The sequence below is a fragment of the Bufo gargarizans genome, chromosome 2, assembly GCF_014858855.1.
Source record: "Bufo gargarizans isolate SCDJY-AF-19 chromosome 2, ASM1485885v1, whole genome shotgun sequence".
Taxonomy (NCBI): domain Eukaryota; kingdom Metazoa; phylum Chordata; class Amphibia; order Anura; family Bufonidae; genus Bufo; species Bufo gargarizans.
In genome coordinates, this window is record NC_058081.1 from 217,576,269 (window position 1) to 217,596,086 (window position 19,818).

The 19,818-nt window shown below is 41.4% G+C and overlaps 1 protein-coding gene across 1 annotated transcript in view; it reads left to right on the forward strand.

Moving 5' to 3' along the window:
* The window catches only part of PODXL (podocalyxin like), a 98,114-nt gene that overhangs the window by 39,951 nt on the left and 38,345 nt on the right, over nt 1-19,818 (forward strand). Inside the window, exons 2-3 of the mRNA XM_044279997.1 lie at nt 15,297-15,890; nt 19,519-19,802. Coding sequence (XP_044135932.1) covers nt 15,297-15,890; nt 19,519-19,802 — 878 coding nt within the window. The remainder of the gene's footprint in view (nt 1-15,296; nt 15,891-19,518; nt 19,803-19,818) is intronic.

A 19,818-nucleotide genomic window follows, 5' to 3' on the forward strand; every position in this document is an offset into this window, starting at 1 on the left:
CTTATGGACCTGGCCGGTGGCCACTGGCGTAACTATAGGGGTCGCGACTTGTCCCCTAAGCCAGGGGGGCCCAGAGGGTACTGTACTTTTCCAGTTATAAGATGCAGTGCATCTTATAAAGGGAGTACTAGCGAGCGCTTTCATAATGGAAGCGCTGACTAGTCTGCAGGAGGAGGGGGAGAGAAGCGATGTGAGCGCTATCCAGTTCTTACCCCTCCTCCTGCTCGCTCTACTCAGGGCCCGCTCTGCTGTGTCCTGGCTGCCTGCAGCATCAGGACGTACAGAGCGCACTCTGACCTGACGCTGCAGGGGGTCAGGTGACTGCAGCGCAGGCCCTGAGAAGAGAAGACAGCCAGGACAAGGAGAGTGGCGGCAGGAGAGGTAAGTTACTTTATTATTTTACAGTCTGATATGGGGGTCTAATAGTGGGTCTGAAGAGGTCTAGTGGGGGTCTGGAGTGGTCTATGGGGGGGTCTGGAGGTCTGACTGGGGGTCTAGAGTTGTCTAATGGGGGGTCTGGAGATCTGACTGGGGGGTCTGGAGGTCTGACTGGGGGATCAAGTGGTCTAATGGTGGGGTATAGAGGTCTGACCGGGGTCTGCATAGGTCTGACTGGGGGGTCTGGAGAGGTCTGACTAGGGGTCTGGAAAGGTCTGACTAGGGGTCTGGAAAGGTCTGACTGTGGTCTGGAGGTCTAATGGGGGGTCTGATTGGGGGTATAAAGGTCTAATGGGGGTCTGGAGGTCTAATTGGGGTCTTATCTGAGGTCTGATATTGGGTCAGGGTCTTACATGGAGAGCTAATGGGTGTCTGATCTGAGGTCTAAAACTGGGGTCTAATATGGGGTCTGACATAGAGGTCTAAAGGGGGTTTGGTCCAAGATGGAGGGATCTCATTTAGGGTCTGATCTGAAAGGAAGGGGGATTTTTTTGTACTAGCGCACAATATAACGGGGTGTTTTTGTACTGACGCACTATGTGTGTGGTACCAGTATTTTCAGGGACACTGTTTCTGCAGGAAAGTATTGGGGAGCACAGTGGGCACAGTATTAGGTGTGGTAGGATGGGGTGTTGAGAAGGTGAGGAGGAGGATGGAAAAGTAGGAAAGTAAGATGTCTGTTAAACTCTGCAGAGACGAGGCGCGGCTGAAAGAAGTCAGAACTGCCTGCCGGATCCGGAAATCCGTATGCAAACGGACAGCATTTGTAGATGGATCCGGATCTGTCTCACAAATGCATTGCAATACCGGATCCATCTCTCTAGTGTCATCTGGAAAAACGGATCCAGTATTTTTTTTTTTCACATTTGTGCAGACCGGGAAACCAAATCCGTCAATAATGCCGGATCCGGAATTCTGGCAAGTAATCCGGCATGCTGCCAAATACCGTAAGCGGGACTGAACTGAAGACATTCTGATGCATACTGAACGGATTGCTCTCCATTCAGAATGTATTAGGATAAAACTGATCAGTTTTTTCCAGTATTGAGCCCCTAGGACAGAACTCAAATCTTTAATTAGAAAAAATTAGAGGAGCAGGACAGAACGTGGCAGCTCTTGAGGGCCACCACAGAATGGCAGCTCCTGGGGAGGAAGTTTGTGCTGCACTATGGTATTGCTGACCCAACCTACTTGTGTTGCCCTGCCTTCTGTCAATTTGTACCCACCGAAAACATGGGAAGGCAACTTTAAATTCCTAGTCCGCCCCTAACTTTGTCTACATTTGCTGAAGTGAGACAACCACTTTAAGACTTTAAATATTCCATGTTTCTGCTAAACCAATACTCTTGTCTTAACACAGTGCCGCTGTAGAATCTGCTGTCTTGTACATGTGCCTGTTAGGTGAACATACAGGATGCTGTTTTGTAGTAAATGTTAGTTTTTTTTCCATTTCAGACAATTAGCATTTTGTAGGGTATTCTACAGCTAGGCCTCAAATAAGGCTTTATACACATGGATAGATATATGGTAGTGGGATTGTGTATCTTCTTCCTCATCTGTGATGTTTGCTTTTGTTTTTTATGTTTTTGCTGTTTCATTCAATACAATTAGAACACATTCTGTGTGAAGATATATTGATCTAGAGCAGTCGATCTGTTTTTTTGTCAATGGATATTTAGGACGAGAAAGCCATATTTCTTGGTAAATGTGTACTGGGATGATAAGGGCAGATCTATTCAACAAGTGAAGAGTCCGTTATCTTTATAATAGAGCATGACACCATGACTTTATCTCTCTGTATGCTGAGAGGTAACACTGAAACCAGTACGTCTTTGCTTTACATAGTCAGACCTGATTGCAGACACAGAAGTTTGCAGAATACAGCTATATTTCATGTAGAATTGAACACAATTTGAAAAGATCACCTCTTCTATGCTATTTATTGCCTGCTGTTAGCGTGCTAGTAAACGTTCATGTTTTGATCAGGTTTTGTGATGCAGTTTTAAAGCTAAAAACAGATACCTATAATGTTGCTCCCTAATAAACAGCAAGAAGTAAGAAAAAAAATTAGGTAGCAAGAATATGAGAACGGGAAGTGGCCACATAAAAGAAGATTATATCCTATAATAATATGGGATATAATCTTGCGCTGTATTAGCGCTACACAAACATAAAAGGTATAGTCACAGTGATATATATGTGAATATCACCACTAAAAGTGACATAGTGCTAGAACATAAATACTAATAAAGTGCAAAAAATGCATATTTATAATAAAATACATGATTATATACATAGAAATAAGTGTACACACTATCAATAAACACACAAATACTAATGTAAATTAATTAAAATACATAATAATAACAAATGTGAGAGATGAGTTATAATATTCACAACTTATTGTAATGAATAATATAGAGTGACATAGTGCTATCAATAATCATAATCATGATCACTAAATAGTATCAAATAAATATATTAAAATAAATGCCAAAATACATGTGACAACACCAAAACATAAAATATAGAAAACCACCCAAAAAGTATCACATTTCCATATCCCACATATGATAATACATATTAATAATTCATGTAGTAATATTCCTCATAACCAAAAGATGAACTCTTCTCTCACTTCCCATTCTATTTAACATGTCCTTATGGTCACATAAATTCTGTTCATAGCATAGTTATTGTTCTAATATTCAAAGGGCGTTTACGGCAAAAAAAAAAAAAAAAAAGATATATAAACATAAATAAAAATAGACATCATGATAACACCTATAAAAAGGATTTGAAGCTGAGGGCGTCATTAAGCTCGAACAGATCCTCCTGGCTCTGCAAAACGTCGAGCCCTGCCAGATAGATGAGCAAAATGTCATCAATATACCTCGACCCCGAAACCATGGCGTCATGACCCCTCGAACTTATTACAATCTCTCTCTCACACTGACCCAGGAAGAGATTAGCATATGAGGGCGCACAAGTCGCCACTATAGCCGTCCCCCGGAGCTGTAGGAAGAATCGATCCTGGAATGTAAACATGTTGTGTGTCAACACAAAATCTAATAGAGTCATGATAAGATCAATAAGATCTTTATCAAGACTAGTAATTTCCAAAAAGAATCTTGATACACGCAGCCCGTGGTCGTGGTAGATAGACGTATACATGGAGTCGACATCTCACGTGACAAGGAGCATGCCTCTCTCCAGATGTACCCCATTCAATCTCCTGAGGACGTTCCGTAGTGTCACGAACAAATGAAGGCAAGGTTTCTACACATTTTTGTAGATAAAAATCTACAAAATGGAAGACCGTCTCAAACAAGCCACCAATTCCAGATACAATAGGTCGTCCCGGTGGGGACCTAGAATCTTTATGTATTTTGGGAAGTAAATAAAATGTGGGAAGGACCGGGAAATCTTTCACCAAGCCCTCCCACATTTTAGAACTAACAATACCAGTGTCATATGCTCTTTTTAGTATTATATCTAATTCCAATTTATACTGCTACATAGGGTTCTGATCTAATTTGCAATAACAGGATCTATCCCCTAGTTGGCGGAAAGCCTCCTTTTCATACATCTGCTCCGGCCAGATCACAACATTGCCCCCCCCCCCCCTTATCAGCTGGTTTTATCACAACATTATTCCTATTTTTGAATTTCTTCAGAGCAATCCTCTGTTCCCTATTAAAATTGTCGTGAAATCTTGTATTCCGGATCTCCTCAGTACAATTCAAGTACACAATGAAGGAAAAGGACCTCAGTTAGGAAAGAAGACTAATTAATCTTTTGATGCATGTGTCTTTACAGAGGAAGAGGTTCTAAGTCAGCTGTCTAAAATTAATACAAATAAGTCACAGGGGCCTGATGGGATACACCCAAAGCTATTAAAAGAGCTCAGCGGCGAACTAGCAAAACCATTAACAGATTTATTTAACCAATCAATGGCAACAGCAGTCATCCCAGAAGATTGGAAATTGGCAAATGTGCCCATTCACAAGAAAAGTAGTAAGGAGGAATCGGGCAACTATAGGCCAGTAAGCCTGACATCAATAGTGGGGAAATTAATGAAAACCATCCTTAAGGAGAGGATTGTGAAACATCTAAAATCCCATGGATTGAAAGATGAAAAACAGCATGGGTTTACTTCAGGGAGATCATGTCAAACTAATATTTTGATTTTTTTGACTGGGTGACTAAAATAATAGATGGCGGAGGTGCAGTAGACATCGCTTATCTGGACCTTAGTAAGGCTTTTGATACTGTCCCACATAGAAGGCTTATCAATAAATTGCAGTCTTTGTGCGTGGACTCCCATATTGTTGAATGGATTAGGCAGTGGCTGAGGGACAGGCAATAGAGGATTGTAGTCAATGGAGTATATTCAGACCATGGTCTTGTTACCAGTGGGGTACCTCAGGGATCTGTTCTGGGACCCATATTGTTTAATATCTTTATCAGCGAAATTGCAGAAGGCCTCGATGGTAAGGTGTGTCTTTTTGCTGATGACACAAAGTTTTGTAACAGGGTTGATGTTCCTGGAGGGATACACCAAATGGAAAAGGATTTAGGAAAACTAGAGGAATGGTCAAAAATCTGGCAACTAAAATTTTATGTTGATAAGTGCAAGATAATGCACCTGGGGTGTAAAAACCCAAGAGCAGAATATAAAATCTGTGCTACAGTCCTAACCTCAGTATCTGAGGAAAGGGATTTAGGGGTCATTATTTCAGAAGACTTAAAGGTAGGCAGACAATGTCATAGAGCAGCAGGAAATGCTAGCAGAATGCTTGGGTGTATAGGGAGAGGAATTACCAGTAGAAAGAGGGAGGTGCTCATGCCGCTCTACAGAGCACTAGTGAGACCTCATTTGGAGTATTGTGCTCAGTACTGGAGACCATATCTCCAGAAGGATATTGAGACTTTGGAGAGAGTTCAGAGAAGAGCTACTAAACTAGTACACGGATTGCAGGATAAAACTTACCAGGAAAGATTAAAGGACTTTAACATGTATAGCTTGGAAGAAAGACGAGACAGAGGGGATATGATAGAAACTTTTAAATACATAAAGAGAATCAACAAGGTAAAAGAGGAGAGAATATTTACAAGAAGAAAAACTGCTACAAGAGGACAGTTTTAAATTAGAGGGGCAAAGGTTTAAAAGTAATATCAGGAAGTATTACTTTACTGAGAGAGTAGTGGATGCATGGAATAGCCTTCCTGCAGAAGTGGTAGCTGCAAATACAGTGAAGGAGTTCAAGCATGCATGGGATAGGCATAAGGCCATCCTTCATATAAGATAGGGCCAGGGGCTATTCATAGTATTCAGTATATTGGGCAGACTAGATGGGCCAAATGGTTCTTATCTTTCTATAATAGTATTAATAAAAGGAAACGACAGATGTAAAAAGGTGCCAGAATCACCTGACCTATGCTGCTACTACCCCCAAAAAGATCTACCACATGTCAAGTGTCACAATATCCAAGATACACTATAAAACATGAATATCACAAAACGGCCTACCTGTTACTCCATGCATGGGAATATCCCTTAGTACGGGTAGATACCTACAGTACAGACCAAAAGTTTGGACACCCCTTCTCATTCAAAGAGTTTTCTTTCGTTTCATGACTATGAAAATTGTAGATTCACACTGAAGGCATCAAAACTATGAATTAACACATGTGGAATTATATACTTATCAAAAAAGTATGAAACAACTGAAAATATGTAATATTCTAGGTTCTTCAAAGTAGCCACCTTTTGCTTTGATTACTGCTTTGCACACGCTTGGCATTCTCTTGATGAGCTTCAAGAGGTAGTCACCTGAAATGGTTTTCACTTCACAGGTGTGCCCTGTCAGGTTTAATAAGTGGGATTTCTTGCCTTATAAATGGGGTTGGGACCATCAGTTGCGTTGTGGAGAAGTCAGGTGGATACACAGCTGATAGTCCTACTGAATAGACTGTTAGAATTTGTATTATGGCAAGAAAAAAGCAGCTAAGTAAAGAAAAACGAGTGGCTATCATTACTTTAAGAAATGAAGGTCAGTCAGTCCGAAAAATTGGGAAAACTTTGAAAGTGTCCCCAAGTGCAGTCACAAAAAACATCAAGCGCTACAAAGAAACTGGCTCACATGTGGAAAGCCCCAGGAAAGGAAGACCAAGAGTCACCTCTGCTGCCGAGGATAAGTTCATCCGAGTCACCAGCCCTTAGAAATCACAGGTTAACAGCAGCTTAGATTAGAGACCAGATCAATGCCACACAGAGTTCTAGCAGCAGACACATCTCTAGAACAACTGTTAAGAGGAGACTGTGTGAATCAGGCCTTCATGGTAGAATATCTGCTAGGAAACCACTGCTAAGGACAGGCAACAAGCAGAAGAGACTTGTTTGGGCTAAAGAACACAAGGAATGGACATTAGACCAGTGGAAATCTGTGCTATGGTCTGATGAGTCCAAATTTGAGATCTTTGGTTCCAACCACCGTGTCTTTGTGCGACGCAGAAAAGGTGAACGGATGGACTCTACATGCCTGGTTCCCACCGTGAAGCATGGAGGAGGAGGTGTGATGGTGTGGGGGTGCTTTGCTGGTGACACTGTTGGGGATTTATTCAAAATTGAAGGCATACTGAACCAGCATGGCTACCACAGCATCTTGCAGCGGCATGCTATTCCATCCGGTTTGCGTTTAGTTGGACCATCATTTATTTTTCAACAGGACAATGACCCCAAACACACCTCCAGGCTGTGTAAGGGCTATTTGACCATGAAGAAGAGTGATGGGGTGGTGCGCCAGATGACCTGGCCTCCACAGTCACCGGACCTGAACCTAATCGAGATGGTTTGGGGTGAGTTGGACAGCAGAGTGAAGGCAAAAGGGCCAGCAAGTGCTAAGCATCTCTGGGAACTCCTTCAAGACTGTTGGAAGACCATTTCAGGTGACTACCTCTTGAAGCTCATCAAGAGAATGCCAAGAGTGTGCAAAGCAGTAATCAAAGCAAAAGGTGGCTACTTTGAAGAACCTAGAATATGACATATTTTCAGTTGTTTCATACTTTTTTGATAAGTATATAATTCCACGTGTTAATTCATAGTTTTGATGCCTTCAGTGTGAATCTACAATTTTCATAGTCATGAAAATAAAGAAAACTCTTTGAATAAGAAGGTGTGTCCAAACTTTTGGTCTGTACTGTATATCAAGTTCACTTCTAGGAAGTGTATAATAACACTCCCTAATAAATATTTCCCAAAACAATGGTGCAGCATAAGCCCAAAAATAAGCAATGGGAGGGAGAAAATGAAAAAAGAAAAACAGAAAAAAGAAGAAAAAAGAAAAGAAACTACCCATAAGCCACCACCCACAACCTAGTCAGGAAAGCCAATAACAGTGTGACCAATATTTGCCACAAGTAGCCACAATATTATGTACAATACATACCACAGGACATGATTAGGGGTATACAGAGCAGCGCTAGTCAGCAAGAATACCTTGACGCGCGTTTCGCCTCTGCTTCGTCAGGAGGTTGTGATATGTAGCCCAAAGCCCCTTTTTAAATCCAAAAAAGGGGCGCCAAGTGTTGATGAATACTTAAATAAATCACATCAGCTGTTGTATCCTACAAAGCGCATTCCCACCTGGTGATGCGCGCAGCCCACCACAGCAATGCGCTACAACAGCTGACAGGGTAACCAAGCAACCCTGTAAACAATCAACTCGGCACCCGTTCCCTGTCACTACGAGACCGGACCAAGGAAGCAAGAAGTAAGAAAAAAATTAGGTAGCAAAAATATGAGAAAGGGAAGTGGCCACATAAAAGAAAAACAGATTTGGGTTGAAAAGGCAAAGTATATGCAACAGATACAACATCACCTCTTTTTTGGATCCACTCCTGGTTTTAGCCTCCAAAGTCTATCACTCCAACAAAACTTGAATGTCTATTGGCTCCATGAGGGTGCAGCTGTGTAGCGACAGTTAACTGTTTTCAAACTAATTGCACAGTAGCCCCAAAACTCTGTGGCCATTAACAATGAACTCTGAATTAATCAGTTTGCGGTGAGTAAAGGTACTATTACACGGAGCGAATATTGTACCGATTCTCGTGCATACAAACAAAAATGGACAAGAAGAATCGTGTGATTTAATAAGTATGAAAGATGAGCGATAAATCGCTTGTATGTCCCTTCGAAGATAATAATACCCCTAACAAGTGATAATGCACCTTAGTGCCCCCTTAAAAAGTAATAATGCTCTTATATAAGTGATCATATCCACTTAATAAAGCCTAATGCTCTCTAAGTGCCCCCCTTAATAATAATAATGACAGCTCAATAAGTAATGCTTCCCTTTGTGGCTTGCATGCAATTGCCAGCTTTGATCCTACTTCCCCCCCAAAACTTATACTGACCACGATCCCTCGACAAGCATGGCATCCAAGCGTAGTTAGCATGATGATGTTCTTGCACCACTTGCAACGGGACATTTACATCTGCTTGTTCCTGGTAAACTGTAGTCTGCAAGATTGTGAATGGTAGGGAGCATATTTCACCCCCATAAATGTTTTGTGATAAGAGAGAGGGAAAGAGCACCAGGGGTATTGCCTGGCCTACAATACTGGCCTACACACTCATATGACAAATACTAGACGCTCTCTGTAATGCGAAAAAATACCTCCTTGACAACACATACACAGTGGATATAAAAAGTCTACACACCCCCTGTTAAAATGTCAGGTATCTGTGATGTAAAAAAATAAGACAAAGATAAATCATTTCAGAACTTTTTCCACCTTTAATGTGACCTATAAACTGTACAACTCAATTGAAAAACAAACTGAAATCTTTTAGGTAGAGGGAAGAAAAAAATATAAAAATAAAATAATACTTCAATACTTTGTTGAAGCACCTTTTGATTTTATTGCAGCGCCCAGTCTTTTTGGGTATGAGTCTATCAGCATGGCACATTTTGACTTGGCAAGATTTCCCCACTCTTCTTTGCAAAAACACTCCAAATCTGTCAGATTGCGAGGTCATCTCCTGTGCACAACCCTCTTCAGATCACCCCACAGATTTTCAATCAAATTCAGGTCTGGGCTCTGGCTGGGCCATTTCACAAAAATTGTAATCTTCTTCTGGTGAAGCCATTCCTTTGTTGATTTGGATGTATGCTTTGGGTCGTTGTCATGCTGAAAGATGAAGTTCTTCTTCATGTTCAGCTTTCTAGCAGAAGCCTGAAGGTTTTGTGCCAATATTGACTGGTATTTGGAACTGTTCATAATCCCCTCTAGCTTATCTAAGGCCCCAGTTCCAGCTGAAGAAAAACAGCCCCAAAGCATGATTCTGCCACCACCATGCTTCACTGTGGGTATGGTGTTCTTTCGGTGATGTGCATTATTGTTTTTGCGCCAAATATATCTTTTGGAATTATGGCCATAAAGTTCAACCTTGGTTACATCAGATCATAACACCTTTTCCCACATGCTCTTGGGAGACTTCACATGTGTTTTTGAAAAATGTAGCCTGGCTTGGATGTTTTTCTTCGTAAGAAAAGGCTTTCGGGAGATTGTTGTCACATGCCCCACACACTCAGTATTTGCCAGATATTCCTGCAGCTCCTTTACTGTAGGCCTCTTGGTAGCCTCCCAGACCAGTTTTCTTCTTGTCTTTTCATAAATTTTGGAGGGACGTCCAGTTGGTAATGTCACTGTTGTGCCATATTTTCTCCACTTGATGATGACTGTCTTCACTGTGTTCCATGGTATATATGAAATCCCTCTGATGCTTTGGAAGCTCTCTGTGGACCATGGCTTTTGCTGTGGGGTGCGACTAAGGAAATTTCAGGAAAGACCAACTAGAGCAGCTGAACTTTATTTGGAGTTAATCAGAGGCACTTTAAATGATGGCAGGTGTATGCCGACTCCTATTTAAATAGATTTTGAATGTGATTGCTTAATTCTGAACACAACTGCATCTCCAGTTATAAGAGGGTGTACACACTTATGCAACCACATTATTTAATTTTTTTTTTTCTTCCCTCCACCTAAAGGATTTTAGTTTATTTTTCAATTGAGTGGTACAGTTTATAGGTCACATTAAAGGTGGAAAAAGTTCTGAAATGATTTATCTTTGTCTCATTTTTTTACAGCACAGAAACCTGACATTTTAACACGGGTGTGTAGACTTTTTATATCCCCTGTATATTACTCAGAAACCCAGAGTAATGTACTAATCCATCTCTCTCTCCATATGTTTGGTACACATTTTTTGCGTATCAGATGCGGATCCACTCATTTCAATTTGTTAATTGCTCTGGTTTGCAGAAAATAGGACATTTCTACAGTAGTAAAAAAAAATGGCGGCGTGCACACAGACCGGATTCATATTTTACAATCTGTGGCTTGCAGACCGCAAAACACATATGGTCGTGTGCATGGGGCCTCATTCACATGCATAGAAGTAAGGATAGGATTGATGTATTTACATAGAAAATAACTATAATATGAAATTGTAAAGTTTCAGGCAAAACCTGAAAAAGCCCAGCAACACAAAAGATTCTTGATAAAATATTTAAGCTTTATTATGTCTAAGTATAACAATTCACAAAGGGAACCATTGTCTGCAGATGATTGTACGAGTCACCCCTTAGGGTGCGGCCACAAAGTCAGGTTTCCTGATACAGTTTTGGAAGCTAGGATCAGGAGTGGAGAGAAATGGACAAATATGATTTCTCTTTTTTTAATTTACTCCTGGCTTTAGCTTCTAAAACTGCATCAGGAAAGCAGACTATGTGGCTGTACCTTTAAAACAAATGTAGTAGTCACATGATCATCATATGTGAGGATGAAAAAGAGACAACTGTAAATGACAAAAAAGAGAAATAAATCCAAATTTTCAACAGTTACTGTTTTTATCCATACAAATAAAATGCAGTTCAGTATTGTACATTAGTAGTTATAAATAACATCTTGTAAGCGGTAAAGGGGTATTCTGGCACCTGTCCACAGGGCGTAACTGTTAGATCAGTGAGAGTCTACCAGTGATAAGAATGGGAGCCTTGTCCCCTACATGGCCATCCGAAATGAACAAAGTGGCAAATTGAGCATGTGCACTACTGTTTAATTTATTTCTATGGGAATGCTTTAATAATAAATAATAACAATAATAATAATAATAATAATAATAAAGCAATAATAATAAATTATAATAATAAAGTAAAGCACTCAGCTATTTCCTGTAGGTTCCATAGAGATGAGCGGAGCAGCAGTCCACCCAATTGACATGCTGCTCCGTTTATTTCAAGTGGCTGTCCCCTTCTCCAGATCTATACCTCCACAAAATCCTGTCTCTGAGCTCTATGCGCTGTTCTTTCCTCCTCATGTCTTGACTTTTGCTGTAATATGCATTGTCAACCATATATAGAGAGGGGTGTGTCTTTCCAAATTGTGTCTAGTCAACTGAATTTACCACAGGTGGACTCCAGTGAAGGTGTAGAAACATCTCAAAGATTTCAAGTGTCATAGTAAAGGGTCTGAATACTGAGGCACTGAGTGCAGATTGATGGGGAACACTTGATTTCAGCACAAGGCCGCAACATAATGTGAAAAAAATGAAAAGTTGTGAAGACTTTCCAAATGTACTGTATGTGTATGGGGGAGTCAGAAGAGATAGCTGTCAGCCAATCTACTGAATGTGTATTAAATTTGTATTTCAATATTAGTATAATTTTGTTAAAAAGATTTTCCAAGACTTTAAAACTGATAACGTATCCTCTGGATAGGTCATCAATATCTGATTGGTGGAGGCCTGACACCCAGGACCATTGGTGATCAGCTGTTTGAGAAAGCACCAGCAATTGCAGTAGTGCCATGGCTTTCTCACAGCTTTTCCAAGGCCAGTAATGACACGTTCATCAGTCTTGTGTCCTAGGCGCAGCTCAGACCTATAGAAATGAATGGGGCTGAGCTGCAATACCAAGCACAGTCACTGTACAATGAATGGCGCTGTGCTTGGTAAGCTGTGAGAAGGCCGTGGCACTTATAGGAACGGCTGATCGGCAGGGGTCCTGGTTGTCAGACCCCCACCGATCAGATACTGAGGATAGGTCATCAGCGTTAAAGTTTTGGAAAACCCTTTAAGTGTGTCTTAAATTCTTTCATGATTTCCATTGCTCCTCACACATATTAGTGACATCTTTACAGTGAAGTCTATTGTCAGTACACAGCTGTATCGATTCATTGGGAAGCTCAGCATTACCATGTATGATTTTCCCATGTTTCGAAAACTAGGAGAAAGGGAAATGTTTGCCAGCATTGTGCATGAAAATGTGTCTGCCTGCCTGTCTGAATCGGGTGTGTTCACATAATTTCCTAGCTGATTATTCTCATTTCCCCTTCCACTATTTATAGACTTGACTTATACAATTGACTCAAAATGGGCAATAAGAAGTTTTAAGAAATAGAAAAAGTTGCTTGTTTATTGTATATTTTGATTAATGTGAAAATGATGACTGTTAGGATGAGTTCACATCACTGCAAAAAATTTCCATTGTTGTGCTTCATTAAAAAATAATGGAACTTGCGGATTCAGGACACAACTGAGACGAACGGAGCTGAATAGACTCCAGTAACTAAACAGAGTCCGTTCAGTTTCCGTTCGGGATCCTCTTTTTTCACATGCAATCTTTTTGACGGAATCTTTGATGGAGGCCCCAAACTCAGCCTCTAATGCAGATGTGAACAAACCCTTATTTACTAATTGCATTCAGTTTTTGAGGGATATGCTGGACATTTCATGAAGCAAAAATGTTAATGATTTTACAGAGTAAAGCTAGCTTCACACTAAGCATTGTGATTCGGCATTGCCAGTAGCCACTGAGTTCCTGTCCGGCCACATTGAACTACATGGTGGGCCATATATATGGATACACCTTAATAAAATGGGAATGGTTGGTGATATTAACTTCCTGTTTGTGGCACATTAGTATATGTGAGGGGGGAAACTTTTCATAATGGGTGGCGACCATGGCTTCCTTTTTGAAGTCAGGCCATTTTGAATCCAACTTTTGTTTTTTCAATAGGAAGAGGGTCATGTGACACATCAAACTTATTGGGAATTTCACAAGAAAAACAATGGTGTGCTTGGTTTTAACGTAACTTTATTCTTTCATGAGTTATTTACAAGTTTCTGACCACTTATAAAATGTGTTCAATGTGCTGCCCATTGTGTTGGATTGTCAATGCAACCCTCTTCTACCACTCTTCACACACTGATAGCAACACCGGAGAAATGCTTGCACAGGCTTCCAGCATCCGTAGTTTCAGGTGCTGCACATCTCATATCTTCACAGAAATTCTAGCACAGGCTTCCAGTATCCGTAGTTTCAGGTGCTGCACATCTCATATCTTCACAGAAATGCTAGCACAGGCTTCCAGTATCCGTAGTTTCAGGTGCTACACATCTCGTATCTTCACAGCATATGCTGTGAAGATACGAGATATGCAGCACCTGAAACTACGGATACTGGAAGCCTGTGCTAGCATTTCTCCTGCGGTGACCCTCTTCCTATTGAAAAAACAAAGGTTGGATTCAAAATGGCTGACTTCAAAATGGCCGCCATGGTCCACACCCATCTTGAAAAGTTTCCCCCCTCACATATACTAATGTGCCACAAACAGGAATTTAATATCACCAAACATTCCCATTTTATTAAGGTGTATCCATATAAATGGCCCACCCTGTATAATAGGGACCGGCAGAGATAAGGCCGCAACCCAGCAAATATACCAAAACAGCCAGCCAGATCTCACAACGCTAGTGTGAAACTAGCCTAACTGTCATTTCATTTTTTTGAAGAGTACATATCAGTCTACGGAGAGGGGAGGGGGAGGAGCAGAGAGAGGCTGCTGCAGAAAAGCAGAGAGACAGATAGACAGTCTGCTGGTTTGTAAGTGATTTACCTTTAGAGTCACATCTAAACTACGTAGTTGTACCGTGTAATGTCCTCCATTCCTTCTGGGGATGTGCCACAAAGAGTTAGAAAGCAGGATCCCATGTTTCTCCATGAGTAATGTATGGACAGACATGATTACAACTAGTCTGTACTCACTATCTCTGAAAAAATGAATTTAAGACAAATTGCTAAGGGAAAAACTGCTAAAAAGACAGATTCAAGTAATATAATAGTCAGGGAAACGTGTTATTCCTCTTGTGTACACACATAGCAGCTTATTCTTAGGCTACTTTCACACTAGCGTTGTTTTAATCCGGCGTTCAATTCCGACACCAGAACTGCCCGCCGGATCCGGAAAAACGTGTGAAAACGGATTACATTTGAATCCTGATCAGGCTTTCGATCACAATGGAAAAATGCATTGGAAAAAACGGATCCGCCATTTATGGACTTTAACTTTTTTTTCACATTTTTCGGGTTTAACATGCAAAAGCCGGATCCGTTTTGACTGAACACACGGGGCCGGATCCGGCGTTAATGCAAGTCAATGGGAAAAAAGCCTGATCAGGCGTTCAGTCAAAGTGTTCAGGCTTTTTGGCCGGAGGTAAAAATACTGCATGCTACGTTTTTCTGAAAAGCCTGATCAGTCAAAAAGACTGAACTGAAGACATCCTGATGCATCCTGAAGGACTGACTCTCCATTCAGAATGCATTAGGATAAAACTGATCAGTTCTTTTCCGGATTTGAGCCCCTAGGACGGAACTCAGCGCCGGAAAAGAAAAACGCTAGTGTGAAAGTACCCTTAAATTGTACCTGAAACAACAGTTACATTTTAAGAATTTCAAATTATTCAGTCATAAGAAAGAGTCCATTGTAATATTAAATATTTTCTTTTCTAGCATTGGGACAGATTGTAACGGATAAACCTACAACGGTAGCTACACCTCCACGTGCTACTAATCAAGTGACTACAATTGTGAACCCAGCCAGAACTACAGTGAACCCAGCCGGAACTGCAGTGAACCCAGCCGGAACTGCAGTGAACCCAGCCGGAACTGCAGTGAACCCAGCCGTAACTGCAGTGAACCCAGCCGTAACTGCAGTGAACCCAGCCGTAACTGCAGTGAACCCAGCCGTAACTGCAGTGAACCCAGCCAAAACTACAGTGAACCCAGCCAAAACAACAGTGAACCCAACCAATCCAGCAGTCCCCCCTTCTGCTGCTTCTACTAATGCAGCAGTCAGTAGTGTAATAACTAAATTAACCTCAGTGTCTGCAGGGACTGCCACAGTAAACAGCGGTCCGCAAGCAGCTGTACTGGCAACAACTGTCAAGACTGACACTAAATCAGTTGGGGTAACAAACAGTGAACCTAGGCTTAGCACCATAAATGTAAATACTCCAAGTGTAAAAGGCCATGAAGGTAACTCCATCCAACCAACAAAGCTCGCAGAAGCCTCTGCAACAGTCTTAAATGACAGTAGTGTACTAGGTAAGCAAAATCTTGATTCTTAGTTTATTGTTGTTTTTACATATTGAAATATACATGTTAATAACAGGAAAGAGAGCAAGGGACTGGAATACAAAGAACAAGGTAAGATCAAACAGTTTAATGTTCAAAGTACTTGAGGGACATTTATGAAAAGGGTTTTCCTGGATTTTCTAACTAATCACCTATGCTCTGGATAGGTCATCAGTAGTTTTGAGAAGGCAGCAGTGGTCCTTCACATGAATGAGACTGTGCTCCTTCTAGGCCTTCTAGGAAAAGCAGAGAGAAGGCCATGGTACTCACAAGACCACAACTGCTCGAACAGCTGAAAGAGGATAGGTCATCAGTATAAAAATCTCGAAAAATCCCTTTAAGCCCTGTACACACACTATTGTGTAAAAAAAAGTCACATTATGGCGCATGCCATATGTGCGCCTTAATTTGCAACATTTTAGGCTTCTCGCCACTTTTATGAAGGGGCGGGGCTAAGCAGAAGGGATGGGCTTTGCACCACCTGCCTCATTTGCTATAACTTTTGCCAGAAAGTGGCAGAAGTTATAGTTGAAGTCTATGCCAGCCTGTAGCTGGCCTAGACTTTAGTTTCTGGCATACGGAAGGGTAGAGATGCCCCCCTTGTGTTTTTACAATTGTCTTGTATTCCTGCTTGATAGTATGGTATTAAAAATTTATACATATGATTTTCCAACAACTTAAACTATGGAGGAAAAATGTCAGACTACTTTTTAAAATGACTGAAAAATCAAGCAGCACCTTAGAAACGCAAATGAGTTACTTGGTCAAAGCAATTTTCAAACAAGTCTTTAACCCCTTATAGTGATTTGATGTTCATATATAGCATAATGCCAGACGGTGTGTATGGAATGGGCTCAGGAGCTGAGCCCACTACTTATGCGGCCGGTGACTATAGAATTACAGTCTGTGGTATAACCCTGGGTTCACACCTGAGCGTTTTACAGCGCGTTCAAACGCGCTGTAAAACGCTTAAGACATGAAAACCAATGCTTCCCTATGGGAAGGGTTCACACCTGGGCGTTTTACAGCGCGTACGAACGCGCTGTAAAACGCCCGACGCTCAAACAAGTACTTGAGCTTCTTTGGGGCGTTTTGACGCGCGTTTGTGGCCATAGGACACTGCAGTCAATGACACAAACGCGCGTCAAACGCGCGTTTACTATTACAAAAAACGCGCATAAAAACGCGCGACAAAAACTCACGTAAAACGCGCGTTTGAGGAACGCTCAGGTGTGAACCCAGGGTAAGGGATCAACCGATTGCACGTTCAAGTAAAAGAAAAAATTCTAATCAACCCGTTTCCCAAGTTGTAGTTTTTTTATTAGTTTAACCTGACAAATAATTTTTTCCTGCTTTTCAATACTGATATAGTAAATTAAATGGTGTCATTAGAAAGTGCAACTAGTCCAGCCAAAAAAAACAAGCTCTCATATGGACATGTGAATGGAAAAGTGAAGCATAAAAAAAATAATAAAATGCCTGCGATGCCGAATCGTTAAGTTGCATGACAAAATATTTACGTGTACCAATAGCTTTAATTGGCCACATCGTATGAAGGGGTATTCTCATCTTTCTCGAGAAAGCAATCCATTGAGGAACCACTGGCCGTCACACTCGGACTGTGATTAACTACCATCGAAGTGAATCAGACTAAGGGCTCATGCACACAACCTTGTTTTTGCCTGTATCCGATCTACATTTTTCGGGAGTCGGATAGAGACCCATTCACAATGGGGCCGCAAAAGATGCGGACTGCACACCGTGTGCTGTCTGCATCCGTATGTCCATTATGCAGCCCTGCAAAAAATTGAACATGTCCTATTCTTGTCCGTTTTATGGACAAAGATAGGACAGTTCTGTAGAGAGCAGGACATTCCGGTCCACAAAATAGAGAATGCACATGGCCGGTATCTGTGTTTTGCTGTCGTGTGCATGAGCCCTAACTGAAAAAGTGTAGCACAACAAGCTCAGCTGTTTCCATAAAACAACTATGCAGTCCAGTGCAGCCTGGATGCAGCTGCTAGTGACCACCTCCTGGACGAGATCTGGGGACCTCCATTCCCAACATGTGGTTCTCAAAGATGGGACTGCATGTCTGATATTTATGGTATATCCTGTGTATTTGTGAAAAATGTCTAAGATGAGAATATCCCTTAAACTAATATTTATAACATGAAAGAGAACCCGAATGCAGTTTATTCTGCAGGTACCAGGTTGTAGAGTGGGGAGAGTTAAGCAGATTGATGTACAGTGTTTTGGAAAAAGATTCAGCAAAGGCCCTCATAGACACGACCGTGTGCCGTCTGCAGACTTGGAGCCTTTCACTTGAATGGGGTCCGCCATCTGCATCTGACATCTTGCACTGCATGCACTACATTTTTTTCCGTTGCACAGGCACGGACAGAAAAACCTTCAGATCCATGTCTCCGTTCTGCACCACACTGTATCTTCCAGATTGCGGACCCGCAACACGGGCACGGACCTGCTGTGGTCGTGTGCATGAGGCCTAACTTGTAATTTCTTGATCTAAACTCTGCCAATTTAAGTCTTAGGAGATCAGAGTGCAGTCATGACTGATTAGTTTGCACTCATACAGGGAAGAAAAGACAGCCCGCTGGACTCCTAAGCCCAGAAAAAGCTGAGATTTATGTCAATAACTGTTGTTATACAGAATCTTTTTCCACAAGACTATATATAAATCTACACATCTCCTCTTGCTCCATAACATGCTGCTTGTGTACTTTAGATTCATCAGCATCTTTAATCATATGAAATAACTAAATAAATGCTAAATACTGAACGGGACTGCGCAGGCGCGAGATTTACACGGCAGATGGGGCCAGCAGGAGAACCAACGCTGGCCTGGCCCTGTCAATCAAGACAGAAGGGTGTGGAAATGAGGTGGGCAAACGGAGCCTCTAAAATGTAAATTTAAAAAAAAAAATACTCACTTCACCACTTGCACGTGAGAGAACACTTGATCTGCACTAGAGGCAACAGGACCTGACGTACATCACATGATCATGATGGGAGTGTCAGGTCCTGCTGCATCCACATACACTGGGGGGCACTATTGGGGCCATTGGATGTCCAGGGGGCACTATGAGAATAATGTGTATATAAAGGGCACAGCAGGGGTTGGGATAAAAAAGCCAATGAAATTCATCAGTATCCGGATGCAAAACGAAAGTTAAAAGACAGCCAGAAAATAGATCCACACACCGATGCAAAATGACTATGAAAAACTGACAGTATATCCATTTTTTATGTCACAAAATTTGCTACAATAAAAAAAATGCTTTACTCACAAACCTCCACCGTTTCCAGCACCGCTGTATCACTCTGTGTTTCCGGGGCTGCAGCAATGATGTAGTCAATCAAAGGCATAACAGTCTCATGTTTGTACCTCTAGGTCTAGTGATTGGCTGCAGCGATGATGTAGGGTATATAGCATATCATCTCTGCAGTGCCGGAAACAATTGAGGATTACCTGGAGAACTTTTTTTTTTAGCATGTTTAGTGACGTTGGAGAAGCTTTTAAATTAGTTGAACAACCCCTGTAAAGCAATAGAATACAGTATGTTTTGACTTCCCTCAGTGACATCACATCCAAACTTCATAAAAAATGAAGAAAACGTTACATCAAAGCTTGCTGCCACATCACGTCCCTTCTCAGGAACATCAAAACAAAGCGATGGAATAAGCGTTACAAACAACTATATCGAAGTGGGAATACCCTCAACGGAGGTGCCATCTGGAGTGGCTAAATACTCCATGTCTACTACTGCAGCGGGAAGCATTTCAGATTTTACCACAAGCTTGCAAAAGAAAACTATACCAAGCATTATACCATCTGTAAACTACAAGCAGGAGAATATTGAGGTAAACACTCTTCTGG